The 25,483-nt window shown below is 39.3% G+C and overlaps 1 protein-coding gene across 1 annotated transcript in view; it reads left to right on the top strand.

Annotated features, from left to right (window-relative positions):
- The first annotated feature begins 5,439 nt into the window (after positions 1 to 5,439).
- The window catches only part of KBTBD2 (kelch repeat and BTB domain containing 2), a 24,331-nt gene continuing 4,287 nt past the window's right edge, over positions 5,440 to 25,483 (top strand). The window contains exons 1-3 of the mRNA XM_030308195.1: positions 5,440 to 5,712; positions 16,887 to 17,397; positions 24,495 to 24,660. Of these exons, the coding sequence (XP_030164055.1) occupies positions 17,228 to 17,397; positions 24,495 to 24,660 (336 nt within the window). The 5' untranslated portion in view covers positions 5,440 to 5,712; positions 16,887 to 17,227. The remainder of the gene's footprint in view (positions 5,713 to 16,886; positions 17,398 to 24,494; positions 24,661 to 25,483) is intronic.

Raw genomic sequence — 25,483 nt, 5'->3', positions numbered from 1 at the left:
GTGTGCTAGGCACTTTGTATTGTCTTAAATTCTTATACAATCTTAAGGCATAGTATGCACAAGTTTTATATGAAGAAATAGGTTCAGAGAGGCTAAATAAGTTGCCGAGATCATGTAGCTACTGAACGGCAGATTGAGAATAGAATCCAGTCCAGTGCTCTTCCTGAAGTACACTCTCATTGACTGCATTGGTCTCATGGTTTGATTATGTTTGTGGCAGACATTGTTGGTGGTCTTACCAATGGGCTCATCCACTTATTCCTTGCTAAGAGAACCATCATTTGGTCCAGATAAAGAAAAGCAATGTACTCAGAGAAGGTGGAATTTTGCCCCTTCTGCTTCAACCCATGACTGGAAACCAATTATGGCAATCTGATTTTCCTGCCAAGAAGATGTAAGAGGAACTTTGCTGAACATTTTGGGAAATATTTTTATTGATAACCCAAGAGAAGGGAAAAGAAATATCACCTTCTTTTATTTCCTGTTCATACTACTTAAACCATGTTGCTGACATACTGGTAGTTCCTAATATTTGAAGTGATCAAGGAAGCGATTGGCTAGGAGGAAAGAAAACAGAGTAGCATAGACTCTGGAGCCAGACAGCCTAGATTTTAATCCTAACTCTGTCAATTTATTACTAGTATAATCTAGAGTGAGTTAATTAATCTCTTTGCACCTCAGTCACTTCAACTGTAGAGACAATAACAGCAAATTCATATAGTTGTTGTGAGGACTAAATGAGTTAATATATATACAGTGTCTGGCACAAAGTAAGTACTCACCCACCAAGTGTTAGCTATTGTTTTGTCGTTGTTGTTGTTGCTGCTGTTGTTGTTGTTGTTATTGGGGCAAAACAAAATCCTTGGACACCCAGAGGCTGGTAGACATATAATCCCTAGAGTGGGATCTGCAATTATTAACAGCCTATCTTGTTTTCCTCTGGTAACATACAAACTACTCACATTGCATTTTGCCTCTTCGGAACATTGCTACATTTTGTATTGTTTATACTATCCTTTGTATTATCTTTCTATAACCCAAAAGAAATCATCTTCTGCTGATAGTTTTCCATTACCTTTAGGATAGAGTCCAAACAATACATAAGACCCTTCATGATCTGTATCTATCTCTTGATTTCCTCTCTAGCTATCCTGTCATTCCCCCATATTTACTCCCATGGCCAATGATCTCATTCATTCAACAAATAGTTATGAGTGCCTAGACAGGAACTATGTAAAGCACTGAAGAGTCAACAAGATATAAAAGTAGGGACGCCTGAGTGGCTCAGTTGGTTACGCATCCGACTTTTGATTTCGGCTCAGGTCATGATCTCATGGTTTGTGGGTTTGAGCCCTGCGTCAGTCTCTGTGCTGACAGTGCGATGCCTGCTTAGGCTTCTCTTCCCCGGCCCCCCACTCCCCACCCCCGCTCACACTAGCACCTCTCTCTCTCTCTCTCTCAAAATAAATACATAAAATTAAAAAAAAAAAAGATATAGAAGTAGTTTCTGCCTTCACGGAGCTTTCATTACAAAACATTTAATTATAATCATTATAAGGGCTATGAGATTAAAAGTGCTCTGTGAAATGAAAACATATAATACTGAAACCTACCAGAGCTCATTTAAACCTCTATGCCTTGACCCATGCTGTGTTCCTTTGTGGATCCCTTCTTTTTCCACCTACCCTGCTCTACTTTTTCTGAGAAGCCTTTCTTGACCTGCTTGTTCTTCTGATAGACTTTCCTAATACATATTGCTCTCAGATACTGAAAGCATATTGCTTTCACAGAATTTATTCCACTCTTGGTTTGCTTGGGTCTTTTCGTACAACATTCCTCTTCCTCTATGAATGTTTTATCTCTGTACCCCAGGATACTAAAATAAATCTTTGTTGAACAAATGGTATCCACTTTTTAAAACTTTTTATCTTGAAATAATTATATACTCAGAAGAAGTTGTAGAAATAATAGAATTCCTTGTGTACTAATCACCCAGCTTCCCCCAGTGGTAACATCTTAGATAACTATAGGACATTATAAAAAATAGGAGATTGACATTGGCACAATGAAATTAACTAGACTACAGACTTTACTCAGATTTTATCACCTTAATAGCTGTTTTATATATAGTTCTAATAAATGTTATCATATAGATAGATTCGTGATTATACCACAATCAAGATACAGAACTGTTCTGTTACCACAAAGAACTCCTTTGTACTCCCCTGTAATAATGATGTCCATTTTAACTAGATTTTCTCTCTATTATTACAGAGAAGCAAGATGGAGAGGATATATTGTATATTAGCTCCGGAATGCACTGTCCCCTTCAGAGATGGCCCTGGTAACTTCCTCTCCAAATCCAAGATTTTTAAATAGGTTAAAATGTTAAAATTAACATTAATAATATTTTAGATTACCTTACCATCTTAACTTATTATGATTTATAACATCCAGAAATGGTTGTTATAATAATGGTTTTCCATTATTTGTTTTCTAGAATCATGTTTCACATGCAGTCTTAAAAGGATACTGTTTAATGGTTTTTGGCATTTAGTTAGAAGAAAATGCCTTCTTAACTAAAAAGGAGAGCTTAAAACAATGTCATGTGCCTACTTTTGGATATAGATCACATGGGACCTGCTATACATTCCAAAAAAGTTAGCGTAATTGCTAGAAATGCTGATTTATTATCTCCTTAAACTAGACACTGTAACTAGCTGTGATTGTTCACTTTCCAAGCTGAGGGGCAGGATGTGTAAAAAAATGAAGGTGGTGTTGATACTAATAATGTCAAGTATCCTACAGTTGTATAATAGCAGCTGTAGACGGAAAGCTAAACAAGAAGTCAGCCTTCTCTGACTGCAGCAAGTCTCTTCTTGTTCTAATCCCCTCTGAGACTTAAAGGGATGGCAGCCTTGAGGGAAAAAAAATGGCAAACAAGTAGAAATAATTTGAGGATAAATGTTCAACCTGTTCTTTTCCTAGCTAAAACACCAAAAAGATTGGACTTTTTTTTGAAACTCTAGAAACATCAATCCAGCCTGCTATCTCTGGTTAAATGTTAAAACTGATGCTTTAAGTAGTAACAAACTAGCAGACTGCTATTTGACCCAACATCCATTCCCAATGCTTGTCTGCCTTGTAGCCTCGTATTAGAGCCTGGAAAAACTAAGTCTTCACAGCTGCCGTTGGCCAAATTATAGTTCTGGAAAATGCAATGCATGTGAAGTCTGCTGAGTTGGGGGTATGAGGTATTTATCTTGAGAAGGCTTCTACTTAGAAAAGAAAAGAAAAGAAAAGAAAAGAAAAGAAAAGAAAAGAAAAGAAAAGAAAAGAAATAAACATAGATGGTTGAGGCCACTCCTTTCCCCATCTTCCTGCCTTCAACAAAGGTGTGAAGCTTACAACTGCTACAGCCAATCCTGCAACCAGAAATGTCAAGAGAATCACAGAAATTATGGCTCTGCTGTTTCTGAGCTGTTGAAATCAGGGTAACTGACGACCTACAGACTTAGGTGACCAAATAGACCCTTACTTAAGCCATTGCAATGGAATACTTTTTTTACTTGCAGCCAAATGTATTCCTAACTGTACAGTTATTAAAACGACAAATTTTTAGTCCTCTTTTTCATCCTCACAATTAGCTACTCTTCCTATAGTTACTGATATTGCTCTCTAATCACCCAGACTAGAAAACTCAGCCCTCTCTCACTTCTTATTTTCCCTCATCCTCTTAGTAAACAAGTGTTATTGACTCTATCTAGCTGGTTTCAAATCTATCTCTGCTTCACTATTCTCACTGCCATTAAATTAGTTTGTACACTCTCCCCATCTCCTACCTGGATTATTTTAACAGCCTTCTAACTAGTTTCCCCACTTTCCAGTCTGATTATCCACCATCCTTCAGAATTATTTTTCTAAAATCTTATCAAGATATTCTTCTTAAATATCTTAAATGACTCTGTTGTCTGCAGGATGAAACACAAACTCTAAGTATTGTTTGTGCTTTCTTGTCTGGCACTGAGTAGGTGCTCAAGCTTGCAAAGTGACTGAATCTTTGTTATAGCTTTTTTTTGTTAATATCAAAACAGCATACGTGGCACTCAATAAAGATTTGTTGAATGAATCTATTTTCTAAATTCTACTGTAAAATCCTTTACCAGTATTCCCAAATACACACATCTTGGCGTGCATTCAGTTGATCTAACCTAGCCTACAGGAAGAAACTCTTTGGTAACTTACATGCTTTTAGTTTATAATTAGTCATGTACATTTTCCAGATTGGGTTTGTGCCGAGAGTGTAAATTACGAAGGTAGGTGAAGTCTGTGTGGGCATTCCTGACAATTTTGCATCCATGAATAACTTCTATCAAATGAGAGAGCAAATCTACAACTTTCTGCTTGCTAGCAAGCTGTATGTACCAAGTTAACCAAACCAGCGTGGGCCACAGCCATCTGCTGCTACAAAAGCTTCGCTTGTGAGGCTAGAAGGCGCTCCTTTGGAACTTGCGGGGGGCGGGGTAGCAGGTAGCCGCCGCATTGCAGCACAAACCTATCTGAAGTCTTCGTATGCGGCTGCCTCCCCAACCCCGCACCCTGTAAACTGCTTCCTCCCCAGAACTGTGGGCCCTTTCAGGTGTTGCTTTTAGGTTTTCCTTGGCCTTGAAAGACGGACACGAAGCCTCTCTTGATGAGATCGGGAAAACCGAACAAGCTCTGAAAGTGGAAGGCGCGTTTGGAGAGCAGGGTCTGAGACAAAGCCCACTCAGCCAGTCCCCCAACGTCTCCCCTTCTTCCTATGGTCTGATGTCTAGCCCTCCTCATTCCCAATTCCCGATCCAGCCTACAAATTTCTGTGTTTCAAGGGGGGAAAAACAGCCTCCGGCATAAAACTTGGTGCTTTGGGGTCTGGATTTCCTAGCATTTAATTTCTCGGGCCTCTCCTTTCGAGAGGCTAAGCCTGAGCCCCAAGCCCGCGCTTCTAGGAAGCGACCACCGCCTGGTCGCGCACGCGCCCTCCGCGGGCTATCCGCTGACCTTCTCCGGGAAACCCCTCCAAAAGCACCTCCCCGTCACCTCGCACCGCCCCCTCCCTTCCTCCTCTTTCCGCTTCCTTTTTTGCGCCTGCGCGGACCCAATTGTTTTGGCTTTCCGGTGGGATTCAGCAAAGGAAAAGGGCGGGGGAAGCTAGGGGAAGGGCGCGGGAAAGGGGTGGGGGTCTCAAGAACCCGGGAAACTGCAAAACTGCCGCTTGTGCCGCTAGGCGGGCGCAAGCGGCGGGAGTTAAAACCTGGCGAAGGCTGGCCCGCCGTCCGCTGTCCGCGCGTTCCCGGGCCGCGGAAGGGGCCCGCGAAGGGGGCGAGCGCGCGCCGCAGGGGCGGGGCGGGAGCGGCGAGCCGGGCGTCTCGCGGCCCGGCGGCGCGGCTCCCGGGGGAGGAGTCTGGCGGTGGTCGGGCCCTAAGGAGCGTGCGGCGGCGCCCGCAGAGGACGCTGCTTTCCGCGCAGGACGGACCGACCGAGGGAGGGCGCGAGGGAAAGCCGGAAGGAAGACGAGGCGACGGCGCCAGCCTTCCTCGGGGGAGGCGGAGGCGATACCCCGGCCCTGGCCGCGGCGGGAGGGCCACGCCCCCGCCGCCGCGCCCGAGGGGCCCAGTGTTTTCGGGGCCGCCGGCCGCACCGGATCCCGATCCCTGGAACCTGGGGACACGGGTGAGCAGGCGTCTTCAACGCCGGGCGGGAGATAGGGGCGGGCGGGGGGAGCCCGCCAAGACCTGTGGAGGAATTGGGGAAGGAGGGCAGCAGTGGGAGGGGGCTCGGCCCTTTGTGGCTCTGCCGGCGGGGGGGGTGCGGGGGGCGGCGGCGGCGGCATCTTTCAAACCCGAGACGCTTCCGCCGCGGTAGGGGGAGGGGCGCGGGCAGCCGGCGCCGCCCTCCGCACCCCGCGGCGGCCCCTCCGCAGCCGGGCCGGTGTGTGGGGCTGGGGGGTCCGGGTGCGCCGCTCGCGGGGCCGTTTCCGGCCCCGGCCTCGGGGCGCCGCGGGGCTCCCAGGCGGCTCCCTGGCCCCGGCTGGCGCCCGCCTTTGCCAAAATAAAACCGTTTCCCTTAATGCCTCGCGACGTGTTCGCGAGGTGGTGGGCCGGAGAAGGGCAAGCCCTTCCTTGCATTTTGTTTCTTCCCAGTATATCTGAAGTAAGCAGGAGATGTGTAAATTAGCAGAGGTCCCATTATGATCTAACGATTTTAAAAAGAAAGCAGAAGCTGCCCTTTGAAACAAAATTGTGTACGTGTTTACTTTAGACTGTGAAATCGTTAACTTATTTGAACTCGACCACCTCCCTCTCCCTATGAATTGACAAACCGTGAAGTAGAAGAATATCCTTTGATTTGATTTGGAGCAGTTATTCCGGAGTTAACGTCTTTTGTATTCTAGTTTAGCAATCTAAGATCTCCTTTTACAGCGACCTTAAAGGGAGAGGAGTACATACTCCATGGGCTACAGATCCCTAGAATTGTCCGCTACCACTGTGGTCCTTTCAAGTGAAAATAGGAAAAGAACCCAAATGTAAAATTAACTTTAAAAGGGCACGTTTGTATGCAGTATTTATCTTCTAGATCACTTAGCCTTGTAAAAATGTAGGGTACAGGACTGGTCACGTGTTGTTTATACATGAATCTGTACGTCTGGCTCACTGAACATTTAGGCATTCAGAAACAAAACCCTATCAGTAATGTGGTCTGACCAAAATTATATTTTCTTTTATTGAAGCAACTAATTACCGGGGTGGTTTGTTTCTTCTCTTTTTGTTTTTTCCTTCCCTCTGAGTTGTGAATTTTTGCCTGAATTTGAGTATTCAAATCTCTTGCGGTTGTGAGTGACTTAGTTAACCTTTGGTAACGTTTTTTCAAGAGGACTTTTTTTTTCTGACCTGAAATAAATTGAAGAATCAAACTAGGCCGTTATTTTCTAGTTTTGGCCGTGTGATATTTGGTATTCTTCTCATCTGGTTGGTAACTAACGTTAAGCGTATTCTTCACACTTTGATCTTTTGTTGTTCTGCTGCTTGTTGAAAACCCTTTACATTGGGCCCTGAAATTCTCAAGAAGTTGTCTGTTGATCAGCTATACAGGACTGTAGCATTTCTGTTGTGCATGCTTTATCTTCACACCCTGACACCTAGTGCTAATTTCTCTACACGGAGTTTTGTAGGAAGGAGTTTTAAGTACAGTAACTTCTCCCCTTTTTGTTTGCTCTCATAGGAAGCGTTACCATAAATAAGATCTGTTAGCTTTAGTTATTCATGGGGCTCTAAGGAGGTGGGTTGGAATAGCGGGTCATAGTGCTTAAGTCCACACAATTCTATAGATTCTCTTTCTCCTGGTTAATGGAAATGATGAACTATTTCGTAAATTTTAAACATTGAACATTGAATTCCTAGAAATTTGAATGCAGTCTGAAAAGCCAAGAGATTTTACACATTTATTTAGACAAGAGTTGTTTTTCTCATTGCCCACTTTCCTAAAGCCAGGAAAAAGGATTTGTCTTACTGTCATAAAACATATGAATGAAAATACCAGAGTTCTTCATTATATATCAGCTTTATTGTTTTCACTTTTGTGCAGTTTGAATACAGCAAGTAACATTTAACTCAGTATAAAAAATGACAGGTTGATTGCAAATAATTTTTTAAATATTTGAAGATTACTCCTGGTTTCTTTGCCCAGAATTTGCAGGACCTAGATTTTCTCAGTGTGGGAGGAGAAGGGATTGTTGTAGAAGATTTGGAGAAAATATAATTTAATGAGAGAAGCTTTTAAAATTCTTCACTTTCTTTGCTCTACTTCCACACCTCTGACAAATGGTGACATGGCGGTGGCTTCCATGGTAGGCAGAGGATTCTAAGTATTCCTCAGTTTATTTTTTGGGATATAAACTGAGAAACTTCAGTAGTCATAATCATAAATTGGCTGTGCCCTTAATGACCTTATGAGTATGTTTGAATGTCTGGGAAATATTTTCTTCTGTTGTGATTGAAAATATTTTTGACTTGATGGAAAGTGAAATCCTAGTGAAAAAGTTAAGGTCAGTTTTTCTTTAGCCTGTATTTCTCCAGCTTTCTTAAGTCACTATGTAGAGCTGAGAGGAAAAATCGAAAAATGATATCCAAAATACAAGGACATACTATACTCATATGATTATTCTATCACAGGTAGCATCTCCTTTATGTTCTCATTTAATATTTTGTTGTTCTTGTTTAATTTTTAAAAAGTGAAGTAACTTACTAATCGTAATGTAGTATATAGGAGCTTATACTTGTGATCTGAATTTACTTAGGGTGCTGAGCATAATTGACTTGGTGGAGTCCTGTAGTCTTTTCATTGTGGTTGGAAAGGAATAGACCTGAGCTCTTAATTTGGTTAGAATAGGGGAAGCTATACTGAAATTTATCAAACTTTATAAAGTCTTTAAAAGGCAAGGTATTTTTTTTTTAATTGATGTTTGTCACGCCTCCAAAAAATACTGTTTGTGTAGTGGTTGACAATCAGTCTAAAGACCAAGCGGTCTTCCAAATATTCTCAACTGTCAGGATGGTTTTGTTAACTTGAAAGCAAGCTTCTTGGCACCAATCTTTTTTGTCCTCCCTGAGGAGAAATCTATTGCCTCATTGATACGAACAAAGTTTTGTTTTGTGACTGGTGCTTCCTGGTTCTCCTTTAGTTTTTTTGCACTGGCATCGGCCCTTTCAAGATTAGTCTTTGTTGAGCCAGTTTGTTCTGTGATTTGTACCATCAAAACACTCCCTAAATCTTTGAATGAATGTTTTTTAAGATCCCTTTCACCCCTGGTAAAAAGAGAACCGTGTTTGAGTACTGAGACTTTGTAATTGGGACGCCTGGACCTGTATAGGTGTGGAGATTCAGGAGTTGGGAAAGTGCCACAAAAAGCCTGGCCAGTGACTGCATTAATAATATAACTGCAGGTTTATGTGGTAGGGTTCTGTGTCAAGCATCATCCGAAGATCTTTATGAAATTAATTTATTCAGCTCACTGAGAAGAGATTTGTTTTTATCTTCCATTTTACCAATTAGCATATTGTGGCACAGAAAGTAAATAACTTACAAAAGGTCACACAACTAGTTGAAGAATTGGGCTTTCACAGCTCCACAGTTCATGCTCTTAATTTTTTGGCAATACTTGGCGTTCAGAATGCCTTGGATCCTTTCCAAGAAGTCTTCAATCTTTTGTATTGGCATTTGTGGCATTGGAAGATGCAGCACCATCTAAGTTAAAAATATAAAACTGGAAAGTGCTTCATACATGATCTATAGTTCACTGCCCTTCCTCTTTCATCCTTTATGTATTTTCTGTGTAGTCCTTGTTGGCAACCTCCTTCCATCTTTTAATTTCATTTAACATACACAACTCACTTAATTGCTAATCAATCTCATTTTCACCTGCAGCAGGTATTTAATCCTTTATTCTTTCCTTTATCTTCTCGGTTTTGCCTGGTTAGCGTTGGAAAATGTTCTATTTGTGTTTCTTAGCTACTCAGTGGAAGGGTACTGCAAATGACATACCTGTGGGGTTGAAAACTAGGTTTCAGAGTGAAATTTGAAAGCTCCTCTCCCCCTAATAGAACCCTTTGCCATCAACCTCTGAAATCTTTTGAGTGTTGGAGTTAACTTTTAAAATTTCAATATTTCAAGCCTTTCTCCAATTAATCTTGGTTTCTGTTCCTTTAAAGTCAATGTTCAGAATCTATACAGTATAAATTGCTACTATTTCTTTCCAGTTTATTTATTTTGAGAGCGTAAGCAGGGGAGGAGCAGACAAGCAGGGGAGGGGCAGACGGCGGGGTGGGGGGCACAGAGGATCCAAAGTGGGCTTTGTGCTGACAGCACATATTGGAGGATGTGTGGCTCAAACTCACTCACTGTGAGATCATGACTTGAGCAGAAGTACTGAGCCACCCAGGCGCCCCTATTGTTACTGTTATCTCTTTAATTGTCATTATTACAGCGTGTACTTTGTGTAGATTTTCTTTATAGATAACATTTTGGGGCATATGTTGGCTTTTGGAGCCTCATGACTTAACCACCTTTTTTGTAATACTGTTATTTTTTTAGGAAAATGAAGTGAGGATTTCAGACAACTAGATTAAACTTCTGGAGTACGAGTAATTTTAAAGTTGGATTTTCTATATTTCTGATTTAATGATGAAAGTATAAAACAGGTTGGCTCTATGAAGGTTTATTTTATAGTCATGTTGATTATTTGAGGAAAATCTGTTGAAATAATTTCTCATGAGGTGTTTCACATTTTTAAATAGAATTGTGCATATTAATATGGATTGCTGACTGATTTAATTCTGATGATCATGTAATAGCAGTGCTTGTTCCTTTTGAAACTATTTTGTGTGGTGGAATCCACTCAAAGTACCTTGGAAGCTTGGGTAGCCTAGAGAAAAAATGTATTAGAACCAAAACTTTTGCTTTCCTTTTTCTCTCTCAGTCATAATATAAATTTTCTACTTTTATAGGAAGTCCTTAGGTTTAAGAATAAGTTGGACTTTGTCCCCTGATTTTTTGCAGAAAGTCCATGGGTAGAGAGTAGAAGAAAAGATCTCCTGTACGTGGCATTCTAACATTATTCATTGTTGTTGTTCTCTGCTGTCAGGTAGATCACTGAAAAACGTTGAAATGAACCCATAAGTTAGGAAAAGAATTTAGAGGGGTGCCTGGGTGGTTCATTCGGTTAAGCGTCTGACTTTGGCTCAGGTCATGATCTTGCAGTTCGTGAGTTCGAGCCCTGCATCGGGTTCTGTGCTGACAGCTTGGAGCCTGGAGCCTCTTCAGATTCTGTGTGTGTGTGTGTGTGTGTGTGTGTGTGCGTGTGTGTGCGTGTGTGTGCCCTTCCCCTGATTGCCCTCTGTGTCTGTCTCTCTCAAAAATAGACATTTAGGGGCACCTGGGTGGCTCAGTCGGTTAAGCATCCGACTTGAGCTCAGGTCACGATCTCGCAGTCCGTGAGTTCGAGCCCCGCGTCGGGCTCTGGGCTGATGGCTCAGAGCCTGGAGCCTGCTTCCGGTTCTGTGTCTCCCTCTCTCTCTGCCCCTCCCCCGTTCATGCTCTGTCTCTCTCTGTCTCAAAAATAAACGTTAAAAAAAATTTTTTTTAAAAAATAGACATTTAAAGAAAATGTTAGAATATCCATAGTTTTTATGTCAAACTACAGTGCACTTTAGTACATTCTGAATTTTTTTATATCGTGTTTGTACAACTCCCATTTCTTACTCTCGTCATTTTTCGCCGTGGAATATTTCTTATGACCAGCTTTCAAATATAGGACTTAAAATTTTTGTTTTTTTACATTTATTTATTTTTGAGAGACAGAGGGAGACAGAGCACAAGTGGGGGAGGGGCAAAGAGAAGGAGACACAGAATCCGAAGCAGGCTCCAGGCTCTGAGCTGTCAGCACAGAGCCTGATGCGGGGCTCGAACTCAACGGACCGCGAGATCATGACCTGAGCCAAAGTCAGACGCTCAACCGACTGAGCCACCCAGGCGCCCCTCAAATATAGGACTTTAAAAAATATCTCTTTACACAAAATTTATCTTGTATACATATTCTATTTCTCAACTGCGTGTAGTTATTGTAGTTGATAAAATAGAAAATAAGTGATTTTGACTATATAGTTCTCACTGTTTTTTTCCTAGCAGATTATCTTGTAGACGAATGTACTTTATTTTTATTTATTTTTATTTTTTTAAGTATTTATTTTTGAGAGAGAGAGAGAGCAAGGGAATGAGCAGGGGAGAGAGGGGTACACAGTATCCAAAGAGGGCTCTATGCTGACAGGAGCACGCCTTATGCAGGGCTGGAATCTGGAACCATGAGATCGTGACCTGAGCTGAAGTCTCTTGCTTAACCAACTGAGCCACTCAGGTGCCCCTTGTTTGTTTTTAACCTTAATAAAGAGTAGTCACACTGCATAAAAGAGAAAGTGTTTCAGAAATCCACTGAACCTGGGGAAAAGCAGGCGGGGAAAGCAGGTGTGTGTTAGGGAACAGATGTTAAAATATTTTTATTGAAGAGAAAGTGGAACATATACAGGTTAGATTAAGAATTACATTTAATTAAACTTTTAAGCATTTAAGGTGTATGTTTTCCCCCTGTTATTGTGATCTAAAGGGAAGACCTTCTAGGAGATAACAACCTGAGTTATGTATTTTAATCACTGATTCTTAATATTTGATCAAGAAGCAGTCTGAAGCAGAGATAGGTACATGTGGTCTGCAGCCTGTTTTTGGAAATGAGTTTTATGCCCATTTGTTTACATGCTGCCTTTTGCCACTTTGACACTACAAAAACAGAGTTAAGCATTTGGGACAGAGGCTTTATAACTTACAAAGCCTCTGAAATATTTTGTCTTCGTGATAAGAGAAAGTAGTATACCCTTTAAAAGTTTTTTTTTTTTTCAAATTAGATAATCATTGCATATGTTAATAAACAGAAGGATTGAAAAAAGTCTTCACTAAGTTTTTTCCTCTTTCTGCAACATGAACCACTGTTAGTGGAATCAAATGCCAACTACCTCCTTTGCTCATTTTACTTGTATTACAGTTTTTCTTATGGTAAAGAATAAAATTTCTTGTATTATCAGAAGTTTTGAAATGAAAGCTCAAGACAGGTGGATTTTAAGAAAAGCGTTTCTTATACGCGGCTCACTTAACCCATTTGCACCTTTTTAGCTTTTGTCTACAATAACTGGTCTTTAAAACACCATTTTTTTAAATGATAATCATGGTTTTGGCTGTAATCTATAGTAAGAATAAACGCATATGGTATTTTGGAGCTCTAGTGGTTGGCAGCCCTCAGTCTGAGTACTTCTAGTACAATGACCAGCACTTAGTAAATACTCAGTAAACATTTGTTGAGTTAAATTTAAGTAGCCATTGATTTGTGATAGAAAAATAATTCCCTGATACCTGGGAATTAGTCTGTGGGTAACTAACTGCTAACTTCTGCAGATAACAAGATGTGTGACTTACTTTGAAGCTAATTTTAGGTATGACATAGAGTGATACATGACACAATATATTTATTAAAAAGAAAATTCATAAAATATGTTAAATCACTGGTGAAGTTAAGTAATACAATACAGGCTTTGTGAAATATTTTTAGGATATTGATTTCAAGTATTGTTTCTAGGAGAAAAGGATTCTGTAAATATTCATGTTACGGGCGTTTGAAGGTTGTTGGTTGGTCATCTTAAACTTTGCAACTTTTCACTTTTTTACATATTTTCACATATTTAAAGTCTCTGGTCTCAGAGAAGTTTTATTTTGAATTGTACTAGATACAGGTGTTCAAATTATTACACTTATTTAATATATCTAAATAACTTTTTCTGCCTACTTTATTTTTTAAAACATTTATTTATTTATTTATTTATTTATTTATTTATTTGTTTAGAGAGAGCACAAGCGAGCAGGTGAGGGGCAGAGAGTGGGAGGCAGAAAATCCCAAGCAGGCTCCGTGCTGCCAGTGCAGAGCCCAGCTTAGGACCCAAACTCACAAAACCGTGAGATCATGATCTGCGCTACATCAAGAGTTAGGTACTTAACTGATTGAGTCACCTAGGTACCTCTTTTTTCTGCCTATTTTAATATTAAGATATCCTAAATAAAAAATGCCCTATCAGGAAGAAAATGTACTCCAGATTACAAAGTAAGGTGTGGGGACTAGGGGTGTATAATGCAGCCATACTGAGGATTACATAAAGCTGGCTCATGGTGTAATTTTCTAAAAGCATCTTCAGTTGTTTTACTGTGGCATCATGTGTATGATTAAAAAAAAAAATAAATCTAGTAAGAGACTTAACAAAACAGGCCTAAAAAAGTCCTTTCAAAAAATCAAGTCACTACAAAAAAATCAAGTCATAATATGAAGTTAAAGAAATAACCAGAGTGAGTCTAGTCTGTACAGCTAGCCTGCAAGGAATTCTGGGGTCTAGCAGTGGGATCCAAATCCATCCTGGCCCAGACTGCCAGTTCTTGTCACCTGATTTAAATATGGATGAGGATGATTTTGGATCTTGCAGCTATGGTTAGGACTTTCAGTTTATCAATGCATGCATTTCTGTAAGATAAATTTCTAGAGGTAGAATTAATAGATTGGGATAGTCAGCATTTACAATGCCAAATACTATGCTTTCTGTAATAGTTCACTTGCAGTTCTGAAATTCAGAAAACTCTTAAAATCAAGTTTTAAGAAAAACTAGCAGAACTCAACCTGAAGTAACACGAGGCTATTTATAGTATTATTTTCACACTGTTCATATTTCCCACAGTAAAGATAGTAGTATGTTCAATTATGGAGTGTTGTGCCAGACTCTTTGAAAGAGTCTTGTAATACATGATACATGTACCACGTTATCTCTATAAAACCTGAAAAATTCTAAATTCCAGAACATATCTAGCCCTAAGAGTTTTTTTTTTTTAATTTTTTTTAATGTTTATTTATTTTTGAGAGCAAGAGAATGCGTGCAGGAGAGGGGCAGAGAGGGAGACACAGAATCCACAGCAGGCTCCAGGCTCTGAGCTGTCAGTGTAGAGCCCAGTGCAGGGCTTGAACCCAAGAACCGCGAGATCATGACCTGAGCTGAAGACAGATGCTTAACCGACTGAGCCACCCAGGTGCCTCTCTAGCCCTAAGAGTTTTGAATAAGAGCTTGTAGGTATGACTTGACCTACACTTCTGTGTAAGAATGCTCATTTTCTCCATACCCTCACTGGGCCTTGCATTATTGATATGTGAAAATAGCCAGTGATTTTAGGTATTACTAGCTTTAGAGGTTATAGTAGTAGAACTTAGATTTATAGTGTAACTTTCAAATCTGGAAGAGCAAAGTCGTTACCTTAAATGACCCAAAGTCTCTCTCTGCCTTTGCACCTGTTTTAGTTACGTTCAGAGTTAAGTTGGCTGGAAATTTGACAGTGTATATCAAGTTAGCAGTTCGTGTAATAGTATAGTTTGGCAGGAAGTACAATGTGATCTTCTCTTTGACATATGGGAGATACTTTGTGAGAAAAAGTGTTAGTGGTTCCAATCACGGTATTATTTATAGGTTTCATGTCAATAGTACTTGATTTTTCTCATTATGGGAACTAAGAGTCATCTAATTAGAAAAGAAGTGATAGTTTTAGCTATTTAGTAATTCTGTGTGGGTTTTATCTCTTCTTTTCCTGATTTGTAATTCCTTTGCCAAAGTTAAATTTTAATTCAGTTGGAATTTCTTTTGATGAATGGTATGCAATAGGACTAAAATGTAGAGGTTTTTTTTCCCCCTCTTTCAAGTGGTTAGCCAGTTGTTCCAACATTATTTGTTGAAATAAGCCAGTTTTCCTATTTTAAAATGCCAGTGTTTAACATATCTAATTTCTTATATTTACTTGGGTTTATTGTAGATTTTTAATACATTTTACTATCGACAAGAGTCACAAAGAAAAACTTGCCTTCCGTTCCCCTCAAATATCTTGGCAACTGCTGTGCATTCTTCCAGATGAATTTTCTGCAAATAGGATTTAGGTTGGATTTGTATTAAATTTATACATTTTGGAGAACATTCATATTCGTATAATATGTAGGAACACATGTCCCTCCATGTAGGAACACATGTCTCTTTATCATGTTTGGTTTCAAAAAGGGTTTTTTGTACCCCCCCCCCCCCCCTGGAAAATTCTATACTCTTAAAAAGATTTCTAGGAAGGAACCACCACTGGACAAAGAGATATACTCCCTATGCTACCCTTACTGAACTGAACTACAGATTTAAAAAGTATATAGTTTTGGGGTGCCTGGGTGGCTCAGTCAAGTGTCAGACTCTTGGTTTTGGCTCAGATTATGATCTCACACTTTTGTGAGGTTGAGTCCCATAACAGGCAGCTTGGAGCCTGCTTGGGATTCTCTCTCTCTCTCTCTCTCTCTCTCTCTCTCTCTCTCTCTGCCTCTCCCCTGCTCATGCTGTCTCTCTCAAAATAAATAAATAATAACTTAAAATACACACACACGTATATATATGTATATATATATAGTTTGGAAATTAACAAATGGAATGTTTACCATATAGTTAATTTATATTAAATATAAAGCGTTTGTAAGTATATTTAGAATATATTTCCCAAAATGAGATTCTCCACTCAAGAGAAAGGGTTTTGTTTTGTTTTCTTTTTCTCTTAAATTATGGTCATGTATTGCCACTAAACAAATAACTAGTGTATTTGGCTTTGTTGGTAATTCTTTATTTTTAAGTAACTTTAAAATATATGCTTATTGATATGCTGCTTACTTTCTAGGATGTTTGTATTTTGTAGAGAAGACAAAAAGTTAATTTAAGACTATAAATATTATTTTTTCCCAGTCTTTTTAATTTTAAATATAATAGACTTTAAATATCCCTTTTCTCAAGGGGGCCCTGGGTGGCTCAGTTGGTTGAGCATCCAACTCTTGATTTTAGCTCAGGTCGTAATCCCAGGGTCATGGGATCAAGCCCTGTGTTGGGTGTCGCACTGAGGATGGAACCTGCTTGAAATTCATTCTCTCCCTCTTTATCCCTCTTTCTCTCTCTTTCGCTCTCCCTCTTTCTCTTTTTTGCTTTCTCTCTGCCCCCTCCCTGCTTGTGCTTCTGTGTGCAGTCTCTCTCTCGGAAAAAAAAAAAAAAATCAAGAAATGTACCTTTTGTCATGTTTCGTTTTTATGGTAATGTTTGAAGTTGAATTTTGAATAAATATGATTTATATTTAAATCTGCTATTTTAAGCATTGTATTCTAAAAATGTACTGGCCTACATACTCTAACTGAACTTTTTTTTTTTTTTTTTTAGTTTCTCCAGAGGATCCACAAAACATAGGATGTCACCACAAAATCTACCTCGTGTGTTACTCTCTTTAACTCATGAGCTGCACAACAATTGTAAATTTGAGCAAGACGTCTGCAGACTGTTGGAAAACTGAAGAACCTAATTAACACAGGATGACCTAGGAGTGATTCTAAGCCTATAACAAGAAACTATTCATTAGTGAATGTGTCAGTCTTGATTCTGAATGCTACAGATAACAGCAAGCAGAGTTTCTCCTTTCTTTATTTCTGAAGCATTCACTTGACCTTCCATCAGTAAGACTGACTTTTCCAATCTGTTCCGGGAGATATTAATGGAATACAGTCATGTCCACTCAAGACGAGAGGCAGATCAATACTGAATATGCTGTGTCCTTGTTGGAACAGTTAAAACTGTTTTATGAACAGCAGTTGTTTACTGACATAGTGTTAATTGTTGAGGGCACTGAATTCCCTTGTCATAAGATGGTTCTTGCAACATGTAGCTCTTATTTTAGGTAAGTACTTAAATCTTGCTTGGCTTGTAATTTCAAATGTAGAATGTTAGCTTATTTTAATGTTTTAATGGGAATTCTTTTAAACGTTTCAGTTAAAAAAAAAAACGACATCTTAATGTTTTGCTTAAACTTTCTATTCCAATGGCATGGTGCTTGCCAAATCACTTCCTTGCATGTTTAAGTAAAGGACAGGAAAAAGAAGTTTTTGCAAAGGTTTAAATACAAGAAATTTGTTGAAATTAACTCCGGTAAAGTTTTCATTGTGGGGAGGCAAAAAGATTCAGAATGCTGTTTTGCCATTAAAAGATAAAGAAAAATGAGGGGCGCTTGGGTGGCTCAGTCAGTTAAGCGTCCTACTTTAGCTCAGGTCATGATCTCAACAGTCTGTGAGTTCGAGCCCCGGATCGGGCTCTGTGCCGTCAGTTCGGGGCCTGGAGCTTGCTTCAGATTCTGTGTCTCTCTCTAGCCCTCCCCCACTCACGCTCTGTCTCTATCAAAAAATGAATAAACGTTAAAAAAAAATTTTTTTAAGAAATGAATAATTTTTATTTGCTGTTGAGATTTTAAAATATTACATTCAGAAAAGAGTAGTCAGGGGCACCTGGGTGGCTCAGTCAGTTAAGGGTCTGACTTCAGCTCAGGTCACGATCTCACACTCTGAGTTCAGGCCCCACGTCGGGCTCTGTGCTACAGCTCAGAGCCTGGGGACTGCTTCGGATTCTGTGTCTCCCTCTCTCTCTGCCCTCTGCTCATGCTCTGTCTCTCTCACTCTCAAAAATGAATAAATGTTAAAAAAAAAAAATTAAAAAAAAAAAAGAAAAGAATAGTCATTGATGTAAGAGTTGTAGTAGGCTGAACGATAACTTTTCGAGGATAATTGTTGCTGTTTAGGCGTGTTAAGGACTTTATTTCCTTTGCAAAAATGTGTTTCTTTTTCTCACTCTTAGTTTACTATTATCATTTATGATATCCTTTTAGCCTTACCAGACTCCTTGCCAGATTTAAATATTTAGTAATTAATACTATTGTTCTCTATGCATCAAAATTTAGAAGCTGATTTATTTGTAATAGCAAGTAAATAAAGCTTAACTTTTCATTTTTATGATCTTCTGCAACTTTTAACCTTTTTAGTAGGTTTCTCTTTATTGTGTGTTTTGTGAGAAGAATGGAAGCAAAGTCATAGAAATTCTTTTATTTGTGTTTTGCCCTTAGGTTGAATTTTTACTTAATATTTGAAAGGGACAGGGTCAATAAAGATGAGTTAAATGTGGACCAGTATAATACTACCACAAATATTAGTAGTCATAAGTGGGGATCAGCTGTGAAAGTTAATTTCTGCTGTTCTTTAGTGTCAGCTATAGACAGGGCAGGTTTAATGTTGACTTTATAAGGTTAACATACTTGAAGGTGTAGAAACTTCACATTTTTTTAATGTTTATTTATTTTGAGAGAGAGGGAAAATACCAAGCAGGCTCCACACTGCCAGTGCAAAGCCCAATGCAAGGTTTGATCTCACGAATTGTGAGATCATGACCTGAGCTGAAATCAAGAGTTAGACTTCACCGATAGCCACCCAGGCGCCTCAGAACTTTACATTTCTTAATGTGGCACATCTCCTGATGATTCCCGAAGTTAAAGCCCAATGCTATTTATCTTTCCTGTGCCTGCGATTGTTTCAGGTTAAGCTGTGGATTTTTCATGTAATTTCAGACATTGATTTTCTTAGAAAGCTTAGCATATTTGCAAACAGTGATTCTAAAACTTGGTTGATCATCAGAATCCTCAAGTGCTTCTACAAATAGAGGTTCTTGGATTTCAAACCTAGACATTCTGATTCAGTGAGTCAGGGTTAGAGTTCAAGAATTTTTATATATTTAAAAACTTACCAAATGATTGTGATGGTCAGTGTTTTTTTTTCAGATCTGTTGGCTTAGTAGATGGTGTTAGAAATTTGAAGTTACAGATTCAGTCAATACCAAGAGTTATTAGCTGTCCCTTTTTAATGGCCATTAATTATAAATTGATTACCCATTATTAGAAAGAGTTTTATGCCTTAGTTGTGGATTTTCAGATTGATATTTTTAATCATAGAACAGAATCTTTTGTAAAGGTAATGACCTTAGCAGTCATCTAGTCTGATTTTTAAATCTGTGCAGAAATTCCATCTATAATATTCTCTGTATGGTCATCATCTTGATCAGGAAGTAAACTTGCGTTTTTGTAGATGTCTTCCCTTTTTTTTTTTCCTTTCTCATTAAGTTTATTTGTGATAGGTAACACACTGTTCTTTAAATTCTCTAGTCATGAGGCTGTTTATCTTTAACTAAGTGGGTTAGAATTGATTTTCCTGAAGACCAGGAGACTTAAATCTTTCAATAATGTTAGTCTTTAATTTTTTTTTAATATGTTTTTATTTATTTTTGAGACGGGGGGGGGGGGCAGAGAGAGAGGGAGACCCAGAATCCGAAGCAGGCTCCAGGTTCTGAGCTGTCAGCACAGAGCCCGACGAGGGGCTCAAATTCACAGACCATGAGATAATGACCTGAACTGAGGTCGGACACTCAACCGACTGAGCCACCCAGGTGCCCCTCAATAACGTTACAGTCTTAAAGACAACACAGTCTTCTTAAGGCTACTGTTATTCCCTTTTCAATGGCTAGTTCCCTTTTTTAGCATCCTTGGTCTTGTGAGAAAATATATTCTCTCTAAAGCAAATCAGATAATAAGAAGTAGAATTAAGTAGAAGTAATTATAAGTAGGAGGAATAGTCTGATACATATTTGTGATTAAAGCCACACATCTTTAAAATCCTGTGTCTGGGCTGCTTTTATAATCCCCAAGATGAAAACAGTCCTTTATATTTCTTCCTCCCATATATACCTTTCCTCTGGAGTGGGTAGATTATCCTGTATTTCCACAATAATAATTTGATCTTTTCCCAAGTGTTCTTCAGTTGGATTCTTTCAGGTTCGTTGATTTTAGTATATCTTTATGTATAATACTAGTCCGTAGAAATTTACTATTGGAAATTCTTCCTTTTGGGTTACATACATCTTTCCTTGTAGTTTAAGTTACCAGTTACATCCCACCAAGAATCAGTAGAATCTCTGAAACAGTACGTCTTAGTAACATTTACAGTTCATTTTAGACCCCAAATGAGAGATTAACTTGAGAATTACTCAGCACCTCTTCCACTGTGGTACTTTTCCATATTTCATATATAATATGTAATTCAGTATTTACTCTTTCTTTAAAACGTTTAAAATTTTCATGTGGCGCCTGGGTAACTCAGTCGGTTAAGCTTACTCTTGGTTTCAGTTCTGGTCATGATCTCACTGTTTGTGAGATTGAGCCCCATGTCTGGCTCTGCATTGATAGCCTGAGACTGCTTGAGATTCTCTCTCCTTGCTTCACCCCTGCTTGAGTGCTGTCTCTCAATCAATCAATCAATCAATCAATAAACAAACAAACTTTAAAAAAGAAAATTTTTATAATCAGTTGGCTAGGCTTCTATCTTTGGTCTTCAGCAAGCTCAGCTCCTTCACAGATGTCCATATTTCTGGTGTTATAAAACCATGATGTAGAAATAGCCAGTCTCAATGTTGTCTGTATAGTCAGCTGTTCTCTTGCCCTTTCTCTTTTCCAAAATTACTGCCTTCTGCTGGAATAGACATATAAACCACCTGATCCCTAGTCTTCCATTTTTACTCAGAGCTCTTACAGTTCTTTTTCAGGCTTTTTTTGGTTATCTCCCATTCTCATGTCAAACAGGTGAAGCCAGTTAGTTATAGGTGTTTTTAGGGGCGCCTGGGTGGCTGAGTCAATTGAACATACCACTCTTGACTGTGGCTCAGGCTGTGATCCTCATGGATCATGGGATTGAGCCACATGTTGGGCTCTGCACCAGCAGTGTAGAGCCTGCTTGTAATTCTCTCCCTCTCTCTGCCTTTCTCTCTCTCTCTCTCAAAATAAGTAAACATTAAATATGTGTGTGTGTGTGTGTGTGTTTTTAAAGAGTTTGTCGTCATGTCTTGGATATTTTCTAAGAACACTTCCTCTTCTCCAGTACTCAGGCTTATTTATGGTCATCCTGTATTTTTGAGGAGGATGTCATTAGCTACCATGATTGATTTTGTTTGTGCCACTCTTCCTCTCCTTCACTGCCTGAAGTTTAGCTGCTGTCCTTCCTCCTCATTCTGAGCTATACCATGAAAGCAATTAGGTAGTCACCAGTGACTTTGCGGTCCTTGATTCTAGTTTTTGACACCCCACCTCTCTTGTCCTAAGTAGCATGGTACTGGACTGCTTATTTCTCTGATGAATCTTTTCTTGACCTTCTGTCATTCTTTTTTTTTATCCTAATTGAACTTTACCTCAGGTTGGTCATTGGGATTCTGGATGCATTTTTCTTTTGAGGTTTTTAGTCACCCTCAGATATTCATCTTTAACACATGTCACTTTGTAGAGAATTCACAGCCCACCAATTTTTTTGTGTGCATTTTTAGAGAGAGAGCTTGCACAAGCAGGGGAGAGGGGCAGAGACAGAGAGAGAGAGAGAGAGAGAGAGAGAGAGAGAGAGAGAGAGAGAGTCTTAAGCAGGCTCCATGCTCCGTGTAGAGCCCAACGTGGGGCTCAGTCTCACGACTTTGAGATCATGACCTGAGCTGAAATCAAGAGTTGGACGCTTAACCGACTGAACCACTATGCACCCCCACTGCTTACTGTATTAATTCCTAATCTTCCCCAGAGTTTCATTAATATAAATACTTAACCGATTATTGTATTATTTCCATTTGACTCAAGTGCCCTTACCTTAAATCCAAAATTTAACTCCTCCTTTTCCCAGGATTAAGTTGACTTACAGTTGTGTGATCTTAAAATTTTTCTCTCCGTGGCTAGCAGTTATTTTTTTAGGCAATGATTTGAAAATAAGTAGCTTTATTTCCCTATCTGCTTCCTACTCTATTCCTTTCCCTATGTTCAGAAAATCACCAGATCTTGATTCATTGTGATAGCTTTTGTATCCTTTTCTGCCACCCTGGGTCAGGTTCTTCTTACTCCTCATCTAGATTATTGCAGTAGACTCATAGCCCATTTGCCTGTCTCTACCCTTTGGCCACTTGAGGTCTGTCACTAGAGTATTCATTCTACAATACATTTTATTATGCTGATAAATTCATGCACAAAACCCTTCAGTGTTCTCACTATAAGAAAAATCTCAGACTCCTATGTCTCCATTTTTTATTTTGGAGAAAGAGTGTGAGCCAGGGAGAGGGGTAGGAGAGAGAGAATCTTAAGTAGGTTTCACGCTCAGCACAGAGTCTGATGCAGTCCTAGATCCCACGACCCTAGGATCATGTCTGAGCTGAAATCAAGAGTCAGGAATCTCAACCTATTGAGCCACCCAGGCACGCCCCTCCTAGGCCTCTAAAAGCCCTCTGTGATCTGACTGCCGCTCATTTTTCCAGTTTGCTTTCCAGTCTCCTGCATGAACCCTTATGTTCAGCCATGCCCCTGAAAAAAACAGTTATGTTCTGCCCTCACTGTTTTATCCATTGGTGAAGGCCTTCCTCATCTTGTCCTTCAGGGGCCCAAGCTAGTGCTGTTGTCATACCCACTTTTGATCACCACAGACTTTTCTCTTTTATGCATACGGTAATACTCTTTGCATTGTTTTTTCATCTCTCACCTACGTTTGGGTGTTATGTTTTGTATTCTCTACAACACTAATTGCCTTTTGGCATTGTTTCCTGTATATAATAGATTTTTTTTTCTTTTTTTTTCTCTATAATTTATTTATTGTTTATAATTTACATCCAAGTTAGTTAGCACATGGTGCAACAATGATTTCAGGAGTAGAATCCTTAAGCCCCTTACCCATTTAGCCCATCCCCCCTCCCACAACCCCTCTAGCAACCCTCTGTTTGCTCTCTTAAATATAAAGGGTCTCGGGGCGCCTGGGTGGCGCAGTCGGTTAAGCGTCCGACTTCAGCCAGGTCACGATCTCGCGGTCCGTGAGTTCGAGCCCCGCGTCAGGCTCTGGGCTGATGGCTCAGAGCCTGGAGTCTGTTTCCGATTCTGTGTCTCCCTCTCTCTCTGCCCCTCCCCTGTTCATGCTCTGTCTCTCTCTGTCCCAAAAATAAATAAACGTTGAAAAAAAAAAAATTAAAAAAAAAAATATAAAGGGTCTCTTATGTTTTGTCTCCCTCCCTGTTTTTATATTATTTTTGCTTTCTTTCCCTTATCTTCATCTGTTTTCTTTCTTAAAGTCCTCATATGAGTGAAGTTATATGATACTTGTCTTTCCCTGATTTCACTTAGCATAATACTCTCTAGTTCTATCCATGTAGTTGCAAATGGCAAGATTTCATTCTTTTTGATTGCCGAGTTATACTTCATTGTATGTATTGTATATAATAGGTTTTTAGGAAATTGTCCCATATAGTTTTAGGAAATCAATTTGAGTAAATCACAATTTTAACAGCTTTATTGAGATATAATTTACATACCATAAAATCCACCTATCTTAAGGGTATAATTAAATGCATTTTAGTGTATTTATAGAGATGCACAACCATTTCTACAATCTAACTTGAAACATTGCACTCACCTTGTGCCCATTTACAATGACTCACCATTCTTACCCATAGCCCTAGGTAACTACTAATTCCCTTTTGTCTCTGCATTTATTTGGGGGAGGGATATTTCATATAAATGGAATCATACAATATATGGTCTTTTGTATCTGGCTTCTTTCATTGAGCACGTATTTGAGGTTCATCTGTGTTATAATACATATCAGTACTCCCTTTTTATTGCTGAGTAGTATTCCATTGTATGAATATAAAGGAGTTTGATGTTTCCACTCAGATGGTGGAATAGTTATATCTTTGGCACTGAATTATTATGCTTTTCTCTTGTGTCCCTCAAAAGCTTTCCTTATAATGTGTCCATAGGCAAATACCCTAAATAAACATCCCATGTTATCTAGTTGTCCTTCTTAGGACAACTGGTTTTACACTAAACCCATCAGCTTTGTTTTACACTACGCTGGTTTTACACTAAACCCATCAGCTTTGTTTCTCATTCTGATGTAGGGCCATGTTCATGAGTGGACTCAGTGAAAGCAAACAGACACACGTGCACCTGAGGAATGTGGATGCAGCCACCTTACAGATAATAATAGCATACGCATACACGGGTAACTTGGCAATAAATGACAGCACTGTCGAACAGCTTTATGAAACCGCTTGCTTCCTGCAGGTAAGCGGTTTTTCCTCTGTTATATACATAAACTGGTTTATTTTGTCAAGAAACATTGTTTCATCAGTAATGTCTTCCATTGATGTAATTTTCTTATTGCAGATTTTAGAAGGTAAGTTTTCTCTTTTTATTTTTATTTATTAAAAAAAAATTTTTTTTTTAATGTTTATTTTTGAGACAGAGAGAGTCAGAGCATGAATGGGGGAGGGTCAGAGAGAGAGGGAGACACAGAATCGGAAGCAGGCTCCAGGCTCTGAGCTGTCAGCACAGAGCCTGACGCGGGGCTCAAACTCACCGACCGTGAGATCATGACCCAAGCCGAAGTCGGATGCTCAACCGACCGAGCCACCCAGGCGCCCCAAATTTTCTCTTTTTAAAGCATATAAGGGAGCTCCGCCTGGCTGGCTCAGTAGGAAGTGCAGATGGCTCTTGATCCTGGGATTCTGAGTTTGGGCCCCATGTTGGGTGTAGAGATTACTTAAATAAAACTTTTAAAAAATGTGTAAGGGAAAAAAAATGCATATGGGAAAAATAATAGGATTTGATTAGCCAATAAACTTCTTTAGTTTTATGATGGGAACTTAAAAAGATGGGTGAAAATTTCATACTGGTTTCATATTTTGCCTGGTTTACCTGAGAATCTAGATTTTAAGTAGAAGTAATTTTTAAAAGTGTTTATTAAATTTAAGTGCCCTTTTTTTATTTTTGTAAAGCCTTAGGAAAGTAGGTACTTCATACATATGTGCTGAATGAGTATGAGTGACACTGAACATCAACATGGGTGAAATTCTGGGAACCAGAGTATAGTCCATGTCTTATGTAG

This window comes from Lynx canadensis, chromosome A2, assembly GCF_007474595.2.
Source record: "Lynx canadensis isolate LIC74 chromosome A2, mLynCan4.pri.v2, whole genome shotgun sequence".
Lineage (NCBI taxonomy): Eukaryota > Metazoa > Chordata > Mammalia > Carnivora > Felidae > Lynx > Lynx canadensis.
Note: the sequence above shows the minus strand (reverse complement) of the source record. Positions and strands in the feature narration are given on the sequence as shown.